This window comes from Mus caroli, chromosome 17 (genome assembly GCF_900094665.2).
Source record: "Mus caroli chromosome 17, CAROLI_EIJ_v1.1, whole genome shotgun sequence".
NCBI classification, from domain to species: Eukaryota; Metazoa; Chordata; class Mammalia; order Rodentia; family Muridae; genus Mus; species Mus caroli.
Window position 1 is genome coordinate 82,998,246 of NC_034586.1, and position 13,185 is coordinate 83,011,430.

Sequence of the window (13,185 nt, forward strand, 5' to 3'; positions counted from 1 at the left end):
TCTCTCTCTCTCTCTCTCTCTCTCTCTCACACACACACACACACACACACACACACACACCACACACCCAGGCTGGCTTCAAATTCACAAAGATCCACCTCCTCTGCCTCCCAAGTGCTCCAAGGATTGAAGTCCTGCCCCACCACACCCAGGTCTGAAATGCCGAACTCCATTCTCGGGGAATGAATGGTCCCATCTACTTCAGGAACAATCTTTCTCTTTCAACCTTTGAGTTCTTTAGGCTCCCAGAAGCCACGGACACACACTCAGAATGGCAGCTCCGGGTGTCTGGCAACAGCTCCTGCGTGGCTCACATCGGTATCGGCCCAGACAGCCAGGTCAGAGAACCCATAGCTCTGGAAAGCAGCTGCGGTCTTGGAGCCCAGGGTGGCGCTGCATCAGAAGCTTCCAGACAGCATGGCCGCTGCATCGACAGACAACCCAGAACACTGCAGTGCTAGCTTACAGGTCCCTTCTCCACCTGCCCACACACACACACACACACACACACACTTACAGGTCCCTTCTCCACCTGCCCACACACACACACACACACACACACTTACAGGTCCCTTCTCCACCTGCCCTGCCTACACACACACACACACACACACACACACCAGGCACACATACACACTCACACACACACACACACACACACACACACACACACACTTACAGGTCCCTTCTCCACCTGCCCACACACACACACACACACTTACAGGTCCCTTCTCCACCTGCCCTGCCCACACACACACACACACACACACACAAGTGGAATCCTAATACCGATCGCCCTCCACAGTGTGTCTCTTAAAATACTTACTGAACTGACAGGCAAGAATCGGGGGACCTTAGATCGAAAACAAGAAGTAATAGAGCCTTTGGGGGATGCCTTCAGCTCATAGTCACCTGGTCCAGGGCCCTCGTGCTGAAAAACATTTTAAAAAGTAAAGGACTATTTCATTTTCACTAATGTTTGGTGTGTTTTAAGGCATTATTTGTCTTCTACAAATAAACACATGAATCATTGATATAATAGAAACTTCCAGATCTGGGCTTGCAAAAGCTTATGAGTGTGACCTAAAAGCATAAGAAACTGGAGTAGGAACCGTGCTATCTGCTCAGCTGCCCCAGGTATAATCATGAGAGGAGGAAGGAGACCAGTCACCTCTGTGTGCGCGTGCGTGCGTTAGTTAGGGTTTCTATTGCTATTGGACCAAAGCAGCTTGGGGAGGAGAGGAGTTTATTTGGCTTACATTTCCATCATTGAAGGAAGTCAGGACAGGAACTCAAGCAGGGCAGGAACCTGGAAGCAGGTGCTGATGCAGAGGCCATGGAGGAATGCTGCTTGCTGGCTTGCTCTCCATGGCCTGCTTTTTTATAGAACCCAGGATCACCTGCCCAGGGCTGGCCTCACCCACTATGTGCTGAGCCCTCCCACACTGATCACTAACTAAGAAAACGCCCTCCAGTAGGATCTGATGGAGTCATTTTCTCAGTTGAGGCTCCCTCCTTCCAGATAACTCTAGTTTGTGTCAAGTTGACAGAAAACTAGACAGCACAATAGGCTATTGACACTTGGCCCCATGGGAGGACAGAGTTGCCACCTGGCTTGAATCCCAGAACTTGGGGGTCAGCAGAAACCACAGGAAACGTTTCATGATGAACATCTCTCTGCTTGGCAGGGAGGCTTCCAACTCCACTCTCCGGATGATAACAGGATGGACCTTTTCCCTTCGGTGGCTAGTATGAGTCGCTTTTACCAGAGGGAGCTGTGGGAGGGACCGCAGTTAATGAAGTACAATCTGATCTGGACTGAGCTCTGGGCAGCTTACCCGTGGGGGAGGACATGGCAGAGCCCAGCCTGCGTAGGAAACCATGCTGCTGAAAAGACTCAACGTGCAGGGGCTCTGTGCATTTTCCTGGCTTGCTGACCTTGAAGTTTGACTTATTTGGTTCTGACTTGGAATGGCCAATGAAAGTATAGAAATGGCAGGCCTTTAATGACCCCCTAGACTCCTCAAGAGCTCTGTTGTTCCTGCTAAGAAGCTGGGGCAACTTGTGGAAGCCCCTCAGTGAGCCTGAGTGGCCCAGAGCACAGCATCCTGAGTATTCATTCGGTTGCGTTGCGTCTCCACCCCGACACTCACATAGCCAGTGAACTCACGTTGTGCCTGATTGCGTTGAGTGGTGCATGCTACCTCACATACAGCTCAAACATGCTTTAATCCAGTGGATTCTAAACTGCCAGGACCTCAGGATATGGCTTTACTTGGACACAGGGTCTAACTCACATTGGGGTCTTGTCATCCCAGTGGGCACATGTCCAATGTGGCTGGTGTTCTCTTGGCTGAAAAGGAGACATTTGGACACACACACATGCATGTACACCAGAGGGAGAGGGAGAAAACACCATATGAAGACAAAAGGAGAGAAATATTTATAGCACAAAGGATGCCAAGACATTCCAGCAAGCCCCACGACAGACAGACTGAAGGTCTCCTCACACCTAGAAGAAACCAGCAAAGCGACCACTTGACCCAGGACTTCTGAAATCCCTCTCACTGGATATAACAAACACCCAGCTGTGCCATTCTTTTTTGCTTTACAGAAGCCAAGAAAACAAAATTGGAAGTATTCCTCTAGTTAAATCTTTCAACCAGCATGCCATGTTCCAGGCAATGGGCTGGAACGTAGCTGGAAATGATGGTCTCCTCATATCTGGTCTCCTACTTGGGGGCATTAGGACAATTTTGGGTTGAGGACGTGTGTACCCAGAATAAAAGCGCAATCTCCTGTCCTCGTGGGTATATCTAGGTGCAACCACATGAGTCACATTAGGATGAAAAGCTGGAAGTCGCTGAGCTGTGCGGTTTCAAGGAGCATCCTCAGGAGGAGGACACACCGCCTTCTCCCGCCCTCTCTCTGCCAGCTGACCTCGTGCCCTCTGCCCTCCACAGCTCTGAAAACAGAAGTCACGCTCAGCCTTTTACAACATTAAAATAAATCCCACCTTCTTTTAAATACTGGGACTGAAAACCACTGTTCCAGCTGGGCAGTGGCTCATACCTCCAACGCCAGCCCTCAGGAGGGAGAGACAGGCAGAGTTCTAAGTTCAAGGCCAGCCTGATCTACAGAGTGAGTTCCAAGATAGCTATGGCTACACAGAGAAACCCTGTGTCGAAAAAGAACAACAAACCCAAAACAACAACAACTCACTGCTGTTCCATTGGGAGAACTGAGTCCTAGTTGACAAGAAAGACGTATTTCTTTCATGGCTTATATTTTAGTGGGGAAACATCAGAAAAATATTAAATATTCTATGTACTGTACATGTCACCCAAAGGGACAGATGTAATGAGAGGGCACACTGATGTAGTCCCAGGGCGCCCAAGAAGTCCCTTGGAAAGCTAGCTACACCTGAGCTGAGCCGGACAGGAGGAAGAGGAGCCATTTGCAAGGCAAGACAGCTGGAGGAAGGGTCCTCGCTGGAAGCAGTGAGAGAGGAGGTCACAGCAGGCAAGGCAGGACAGGGCCTGGGGGATAAACCTGGAGAGGGCGCAGTGTTCGCCCCACTCTTGGGATAATTGCTGCATTGCAAAGATAGATAAATGAAAACTGGTAACTGGCCTGCACTGACCTGACTCATGAAAAAGTCCAAATGACTCTGTCTGGGCCCTGGTTCTTCCCTTTTGAAGAACATATTCAACAAATTTTAAAATTTTTTATGTTTTCTTTTAAGATATGTTCTTCATTTAACATTTCAAATGCTATCCCGAAATTCCCCCATACCCTCTCCCCGCCCTGCTCCCCTACCCACCCACTCCCACTTCTTGGCCCTGTCTTTCCCCTGTACTGGGGCATATAAAGTTTGCAAGACCAAGGAGCCTCTCTTCCCAGTGATGGCTGACTAGGCCATCTTCTGCTACATATGCAGCTAGAGACACGAGCTCTGGGGTTACTGGTTAGTTCATACTGTTGTTCCTCCTATAGGGTTGCAGACCCCTTCAGCTCCTTGGGTGCTTTCTCTAGCCCCTCCATTTTTTAATTTTTATGTTTTTTTTTTTTTACAAGAGCCCACAGCTTGAACTTTTAAAAAGAGATTTTGAGTTTTTTTTTTTTTTTTTTTTTTTTTATTTTTTTGGTTTTTCGAGACAGGGTTTCTCTGTGTAGCCCTGGCTGTCCTGGAACTCACTTTGTAGACCAGGCTGGCCTCGAACTCAGAAATCCGCCTGCCTCTGCCTCCCAAGTGCTGGGATTAAAGGCGCGCGCCACCACGCCCGGCTCGATTTTGAGTTTTTAAAGCGATTGGATATTTCAAAGAGACTAAACTTTTACTCCTGGAATTTGTAAAGACTCTGGATTTTAGAGTTTTGTGTTTTTACTGTGAGATCCTGGGAGTGAGCGAGCGAGAAAGGAAAGGGTTAAAGGTGACACGCTCAGCCTGTCACATTGTTAAGGAGGGACTGTCCAGGGTAGCTTTATACAAAGGGCCACTTAGAGGGCCACTTCGTCCTCTGAGAGGACTAAGAAAACGCCTCCAAAATCATGTAGGGCAGTTTCTCAGTCAGCAATTGATGAGTTAGAGCCCCCTTTGTGGGTGGTACCATCCCTGGGCTGGTGGTCCCTCCATGGCCTCTGCATCAGCTCCTGCCTGCAGGCTCCTGACCTCGCTGCTTCTGATGATGGCCGTGGTGTTTCATCACAGCAAGAATGAGTCTAAGAACCTGGTTTCTACACAGTCTATGAAGTCCGTGGTGTTTAGTTACAGAAAACAGACTAAGACGCCAACCAGCCTTTACGTTATTTTGTATATTGCTCAGGCTGATTTGGAATGGGTTTCTATCACTTGCAATGGAAAAGGTACTATTTTTTTTCTTCTTCTTCACCTTTTCTCTCCACTGTAATCAGACACTGCTGTAAGTTTAGTCTGTCTCAGGAAAGGCACTGGTCTCAGCTGGACAGTAAAATGCCACTGCTGGTGTCAGCGCCATTGGATGAGCTCCACAGACTGTTGGGAAACTAGTCGTCAGGACAGGCATGGCAGCTTTGAATCCTAGTACATCTGTGACTGTATTTGAAATGCATTTTCCAAACTGTATCGTCCACAGGTGAGGCTCATCAGGGAGGAGACTCCTGTAACAACCCAAATTTCCAAGTCCCATCCGAGCAAAAATCAATTTTCTGCTTTATTCCATACAACCATGTTTATATTAATTACTCTCTGTTCCCCTGGAATTTCAAGCTGTCAGCTTAATTTTTAATTGAACTCATTCCTCAAGTCCAGGAACTGCTGGAATGAGCCAACGCTGTAGCACGCCGCACTCCTGATACTCGCAACCAGGGTGCTTTCTCCCAAATGTGATCGAAACAGACAACACGGATGTCACTTGTGCCTGCTCTGTCCACCTGGTTGGCCCTTCCCTCCCATATTCTACGTAAGACAGTCTGTCAGTTGTAGCAATACCAAAATGACTGGACATGGTCTTTACATCAAATAAAGAAAACATGGTCATTTGACATCAGGTTTGTTTCCACTAACAAGATATTATTTCTCTTCAGAAACTGTGTTTTGGAAAGTCATAAGGCATTAGAAAAGAAATAACCAACTCGCCAGGTCATGGCACCTCACAGAGCCAGTGAAAGCAATGTCACTCATAGTTCCTGTTTTTCCATATACACGATCTCGCCCAAATTAATCACAATTTATATTTATTATTTGCGTGTTGCATTTTTCCTTTTAGAAAAGGTTTATTTCTTTATTTAATGTGTGTGTGTGCGTGTGCTTGAGTGTGTGTGTACCACGTGTAGAAAGCCTAGGAGAGGGTGTCACATCTTCTGGAGCTAGAGCTGACAGATTGTCGTAAGTCGCTACGTGGGCACTCAGAACCAGACTCTGGTCCTCTGGAAGAGCAGCCAGAGCTCTTAGCTGCCAAGCTATCATCTCTCCAGGCCTGTCATTCATTCATTCATTCATTCATTCATTCATTCATTCATCCATTCAGAGACAGGGTCTTACTATGCAGCTCTTGCTGGCCTAGCGTGTATGATGTAGAACAGGTTGGCTTCGAATTTATGGAGATCCATCTGCCTCTGCCTACTGAATGCTGGGATTACTGACAGCTGCGTTTTTAAACTGTTCTATTAAGTCATCAAAATGAGAAGTGCCACATTATAACGTTTTCAGTAATCACTTTAGTGACTAAAGATGATCCTTTGGGTAGACATGTAAAATTCTTCAAAAGATCATTTTCTTTCTTCTGGCAACTAAGTTATTGTCATTATCAACGATTCCTTGATGATGTATTTGTTCTTTGATTTTGGTCTTCACTTTTGTTTAGTTGTAAGATGAGGTCTTATGGAGCATAAGATGTCCTAGGACTTTTGATGTAGCCAGTGCTAGCCTGAAATCTTGATGCTCCTCCCTCCAAGGCCCGGGAGCTGGGATTACAGGTATGAGCCATCACGAGCCATCACAAGCCATGGCTCCTCTGAAGATACACTTCTATGACTGACTGTTTCTGTATATGAGGGGAGGATCGTGTCAACGCAGAATTAGTGAAGTTGCTTTGGTTTGGTGCTGGGGATCAAACCCAAGGCCTTTCCCATGCAAAGCGACAGCCCTGCCATTGAGCTGACCCCTGTCTCTCCCCGGTTTCTGTGCTTGTTTGTGAGTACGTGTGAGTGCGGGTGGGTGTGAGTGTCTGAGACTATGTACATGTATACACGCATTTTCTAGGCCACACACACACACTCCTGCAGGCACCAGGCACACTGTCCCATTTCAGGCTGGAGTTTTTGATGTTGGTGGTCTTTGTGCTGTTTGTATCCCTCCTTGCAGCTTGCAATGTAGATCAGAGTGACCTCAAACTCACTACGTAGTCAAGAACCAGCTGAACTCCTGATCTGCCTGCCTCAGATACACAGATAGGACACCAGTGCTCGGAGAGTAATGAATAAATCTTGTATGAAGTTAATAAAACTGTAAATCATCGATAGCTGTGCACCCCCTTATGCTTGTAATTTGAGGTGAAAAATCATTTTCCAGCCAAATTTCCAAATACTCCTCCTGAGAAGCCCCTACACTTTGGGAACAAAATATAATCATTTAACTACTGAATTCCCTAAAATAGAACAAGAAGTCTATAACAGGTATGTGTGTGTGTGTACATGTGTGACTGTGTGTGTGTCGGTGTGTGCCTGCTCCAATATCTGTATCTGTGCATCTGTGTGTCTGTATGTATGTCTGTGTATATCTGTGTGTTTGTGTGTCTGTGTGTTTGTGTGCATCTGTGTCTCTGTGTGCGTGTCTGTCTGTATGTATGTCTATGTATATCTGTTCGTTTGTGTGTGTGTTTATGTGTCTGTGTATTTGTGTGTGTCTGTGTGTATCTGTGTCTTTTGTGTGTGTATGTGTCTGTATGTATGTCTGTGTATATCTGTGTGTTTGTGTGTATTTTTGTGTGTCTGTGTATTTGTGTGTGTCTGTGTGTGTGTGTATCTGTGTGTACCTGTGTCTTTGTGTGTGTGTATGTGTCTGTATGTATGTCTGTGTGTATCTGTGTGTTTGTGTGTGTCTGTGTGTGTGCTTGTATGTCAATGTGTGTGTCTGTGCTAGTATCTGTATCTGTGTGTATCTGTGTGTGCCTATGCTAGTATCTGTATCTGTGTGTGTCTATGTGTGTGTTTGTGTCTGTGTATGTATGTATGTATGTATGTATGTATGTATGTGTGTATGTTTATGTGTTTGTGTGTGCCTGTGTCTATGTGTGTTTATGTTTATGTCTGTGTGTGTGCGTGCGTGTGTGCGTGCACAAGTGCAACTATTATATGAGCACAGTGAAAATGACTTCAGGATGGGAGGACTTTGGTTCTCAAGTTCAAAGTCAATTTGCTTTTTGCTTTCTTTTCAACTTCCTCCCTCTCCTCCTGTCTCCCCCCACCCCTCCCTCTCCTTCCTTGCTTCCATTCTTTTTCTCTTTGGGACAAGATATTGAACCCAGGGTCCCAGGCACCCTAGACAAGTATTCTACCACTGAACTGCACACCAAACCTCATTAATTTTTTCATATTAAGACAAGAGAGGAAGAAGAAAGCAGACAGTGGCCTAAAATCGGGGAAAGCAATCATTAGGAGTCAGACAGGACCCAGGAGGACAAGGGGCTGAACTGGTTCAGGTCAGTCTGTGCATCTGTGAGACTGTCATAACCAATCATCTATTATTAATATATGCTAATTAAGACATTTTAGGGGCTGGAGACATGGCTCAGGGGTTTAGAACACTGGCTGCTTTTTCAGAGGCCCTGGGTTCTAATCCCATCACCCATATGGCAGCTCACAACTGTCTGTAACTCCAGTGCTAGGTGATCCCATGACATTTACAGTGCTGCGCACATGGGACATGCAGATGTGTTCAGGCAAAACGTCCATAAACATAAAAATAAAACTGGAAAGAAAAATTAAAACATTTTAAAAACTGTGCATCAAATGTGTGTGTGTGTGTGTGTGTGTGTGTATTCCGCGAAGGGCATAGAATATCCACTAAGGCGTTTGAATTTAAATTTGTGGGTTCATTTTATTTAAGAGTGAAAGCATTTGAACACTGTTACGCATTTCCGGAGCACGTGGTCTCTTGGGCTTTGTAAACCTTTCCCTAACAGCTCTAGAAGTTGACTGGAAATGTATGTGACAGAAGACAAAAGAATTATAAAGGGGGAATAGTTTAAGGGGCACAGCGCCTGCAATCGGGACGGCTAATGTGGAACAGGGAAAGGAGGACGACACTGGGATAAAAATGTCAAGAAATAAAATGTGTCTAGCAATGTTAGAGAAACGGATTCAAACACGCTGTACAATGCATTCGTGAATTCACAATAGTAAGAGAATAGATAAGATCACCATTATATATTTAAAAAACAAAATCATGCAAAATAATCTACACTGCTTTCATAGTCACCAGTTTTCTTTACCCGTAGGCTGGGGATTATAACGCAAACCCAGCTCCTCTGGGCTCCTCGCAGTCCACAGCCGGGGGAGGGGAACAGGTGCGTGTGCCCATTTCATAGCTAACTGGGTTCTAAAGAGGAGAAGGTGGCCCGGCCAGGATTCATCTGTACAGGACACCCGAGATCCATAGGTCAGATTTCTGGTGACTGCAGGATTCACACACACAGCAAGGCAGCAGCTTGTGCTGAGTCAGCGTCAACGGGGCCGTGTGGCACTGGGACCTCACCATAAACCCACAACACATTTCAGAGGGACTGGAGTCAGATGTGCTTGTCACTAGACACGGAGGCGCAGGCCTCTAATCCCAGCACTCAGGAGGCAGGAGCAGGTGGATCTCTGAGTTTGAGGTCAGCCTGGTCTACATAGCAAGATCCAGGCCAACCCCAAGACTACATAAAGAGAGCCTGTCTTTTAAAAAGGAATTAAGATTAAAGTTTAGAAGGAAATTAAAGAACATCTAAAGCAAAACTTAAATTTAAACTTGGGGCTGACGCAATGGCTCAGAGGGTAAGAACACTGACTGCTCTTCTGAAGGTCCTGAGTTCAAATCACAGCAACCACATGGTGGCTCACAACCATCTGTAATGAGATCTGACGCCCTCTCCTGGTGCATCTGAAGGCAGCTACAGTGTACTTATCTATAATAATAAATAAGTCTTTGGATCGGGGCCAGCAGGGACTGAGCAAGCGAGTGAGTGAGCAAGCGAGCGAGCGGGGTTGAATGGAGCAAGGAGAGGTCCTAAAATTCAATTCCCAATAATCACATGAAGGCTCACAAACATCTGTACAGCTACAGTGTACTCACATATGTAAAATAAATAAATAAGACTTTTTAAAAATAAAATAAATTTAAATTCGTAGTTTAAAAAAGAAGGGAAAAATAGGGATTTCACGTCTCTATTTGACACATTTGAGCACTGTGTGAGGAGCCGGGGGTGGGAGAGGCTAACATTCTTTTCTTCCCTGGGCTCCTGGATGAGAATGTGATAACCAACCACCCAATCTGCTGACAACAAAATTTTGTGTTTTGACCTTTTGTATAAATAAAGCCAAAGAATAAAGGTAAAATCCTTGAAAAACTTTTAAAAATATGCATTTTTTTTGGGCTATAGAGTTTCTACAAGCCAACAACAGCAAAAGAACATTAAAATCCACTCAATAATTGACCAGGCAAAGACCTGTGACCAGAGAGTACATGGAGGGCCCATAATAGAGGGATGGTGACTCTGGATGCAACAAGGGATTTACTCCACTGTCTGCAGCCTGCACATCTTCCCAAAGAAAGCTGTGGCAGCTTGGATGAGAATGGCCCCCCATAGGCTTTTATACTGAGTGCTTAGTCACCAGGAGTGTGGTGAGCCTTCGGAGGACTAGAAGGGTTAGGAGGTGTGGCCCAAGCCAGGCCCAGGGTCTGTGTCTCTGTGTCTCTATGTCTCTCAGTCTCTCTCTCTCTCTCTCTCAGCTATGTAGCTCTTAGCTTCTGCTCCAGCACCGGCCTGCATGCCGACATGTTCCCCACCATGATGATAATCGACGGACCAACCCTCTGAAACTTCAAGCCAGCCTCCACCTAAACGCTTCCTTTTATAAGAGCCACACTGGTCATGGTGTCTCCCCACAGCACTAGAATGTTGACTAAGGCAAAAGACAGAATGAAAATCAGGCATGGCAGGGCACTTGGGAGGAGGAGACAGGAGGGCGGGGAGTTCAGGGGTCATCAACTACATCAGAAGGTGGAGGCCTGCCTGCAGCTACGTGAAAATGTATCTCCAAACTAAACGTAGACCTCTCTTCACTCACACCAGCACCCACCACTTGCTGGTGGGTTGGTGTGTCAGCTTTTCTCCCTTGAGCAATACACTAAAAACAAGATGTAAACCCACCTCAATGTGAGCATGCAGGTTTTACCACCATGACCACCAAAAATGTAGCCGCACCTCATGAAGTAATAAAAATGGTGGAGTGCCCAGACCGCAGGGAGAACCTCTGGTGGATCCAGGAGATCTGGCAGAGTTACACTGGCCTATGAATGATAGAGCCGTAACAGACTAAACTGCTGACATTATGAGTCATTCAAAAAAAGAATGATTTAAAAATACCAAAGTATGGGGGCTGGAGAGATGGCTCAGTGGTTATAAGCAGGGACTGCTCTTCCAGAGGTCGTGAGTTCAATTCCCAGCAAGCACATGGTGGCTCACAACCATCTGTAATGAGATCTGATGCCCCCTTCTGGTGTGTCTAAAGACAGCCACAGTGTACTCATATAACTAATAAATAAATAAAACTTAAAAAAAATACCAAAATACTGAGAAATGTGTTTAGGAAAACTTCACGTTGTTTTTTTATTTGGTGTTTTGTTTTTTCTAAGGTCAAAGCTGGGTTTGGGAGAGACTTGGGTTGGGGGTACACACCTGTAATCTGGAACTGGAAGGAGAGGTGGGGCGAGTTTATGCCAGATTGGGCCACAGAGCAAAACCCCATTTCAGAAATAAAATCAAGTTCCCAGACATCAAGATGTGGGCTGATGAGATGTCTTAAGGAGAATCATTTCCACAGGATCCTGAATGCCTGGTTCAAGCCCTGGGACCCACAAGGGCGAGAATGAGAGCTCTCAAAGGTTGCCCTTTGGTCTCCACAAGTGTCCATAGTTACACACAAATAGAAAATGTTTTTAAAAACTCACTATGCTACCATAAAATTTCAGAAAAACTGAAATTTATATTCATTTATCTTTACTCTTTTATGTTTTTACTAAGTTCTTGAATTTTAGGCTGTCTGGCTTTGCAGGTTTTTACATTGCTGTTGTGCCTGTCAACCTGAGTACAACCCACAGAGTCCAGAGAACCTACTCCTGCAAATGTGGCCTGACCTCTGACCTCTACACACGTATGCACATGTGCAAACACACACATGCTAGTGCAAAACACACACACACAAATCAATGTGAAAAAATTTTAATTTTTGAGAATGTGAATTTTTTTTTCCAAGACAGGGTTTCTCTATGCAGCCCTGGCTGTCCTGGAACTCACTCTGTAGAGTAGGCTGTCTTCGAACTCAGAGATCTGCCTGCCTCTGCCTCCCAAGTGCTGGGATTAAAGACGTGTGCCACCACTGCCCGGAGAGAATGTGAATTTAATAAATAGTTTGGAAAAAATGGTAGCAAAAACCTTCTAATAACACTGAACTTATCGGGCAGTACCTCTCCAATTTCATTGCCTGGGGCATGCTTTTGCTTCCTTTATTTTTTTAAGAGCGTGTGACACACAGCCCAGAGAGGTGCGTGCAGAATTTCACTGACGCAACACTTAGCCAACCCATCTCATGACTAAGACTCTGAAACAGCTTTACACGTGTCGTTTAGAGAACCTAAACCAGGCCTGCCTAACTCCTAGCTGTGGGGGCAGTGCTGCGGGTCAGTTGTCACTTCCTGATTTCCGCTGTGGAAGATGTCCACTGACTGCTTCTTGGGGTGAGTCGCAGCGTGGCTCTCGCCTCTCTCCCCACTGAGCACGACAGTTTCCTAGAGGAATGTGTTCCCGGCAGAACTGAGTAACACTGAGTAACACGGCCATTCCCGCAGCCTTTTGTTCTTCCTGGACTTAGGAGGTGCCCTGTTTTTCGCTTGTGCAAGATGCTGTAATATTCTCTCCCTCAGGGTGCCAGGTGCTCTCCAGTCCCCTTTCCTTACAAACAGGCCCCCAGGAGGTCTCGACTTCTATTCTCAATATAAACTCATTTCTTGCCCAACCAACCAGCTGTGGCTTGGTCCCCCTGGGACATGTCACTGCTCTTTTGGATCCCGTGCCTTCTTCTGGGATAGGTTTTGCTATATCACTTGTGGCATCTTTAAAAAGGACATTTGGGAGGTCATTTTATGTGGGTTTTTGGGTTTTTTTTCTCCATGTTTGAAAGTATTTTGTGGAGGTCAGAGGACAACCTAGGCATTTGATCCTCACCTTCTGTGCTGGACAGTTTTATGCCAGCTTGACACAAGTTAAAGTCACCTGAGAGGGGGGAACATCAAACTAAGAAAATGCCTCCGTAAGCCTGGCACTGATGGTCTAAGAGACAGGGGCCAAGCCTGGGCTACAGAATGAGTTCAGGACTGACAGGGCTACACAGAGAAATCATGTCCAAAACAAAACAGAAGAGAACGGAAGGGGAGGGGAGGGGAGG

General features: G+C 46.0%; 1 protein-coding gene across 2 annotated transcripts in view; it reads right to left on the minus strand.

Annotated features, from left to right (window-relative positions):
* The window catches only part of Stpg4 (sperm-tail PG-rich repeat containing 4), a 41,122-nt gene that overhangs the window by 5,877 nt on the left and 22,060 nt on the right, over nt 1–13,185 (minus strand). The window contains exons 6-7 of one of the 2 annotated variants that reach the window (XM_021149811.2): nt 1,611–1,775; nt 827–931 (exon numbers count right to left, since the gene is read on the minus strand). In XM_021149811.2, coding sequence (XP_021005470.1) covers nt 827–931; nt 1,611–1,775 — 270 coding nt within the window. The remainder of the gene's footprint in view (nt 1–826; nt 932–1,610; nt 1,776–13,185) is intronic. The other variant, XM_021149813.1, reaches the window with a different exon arrangement.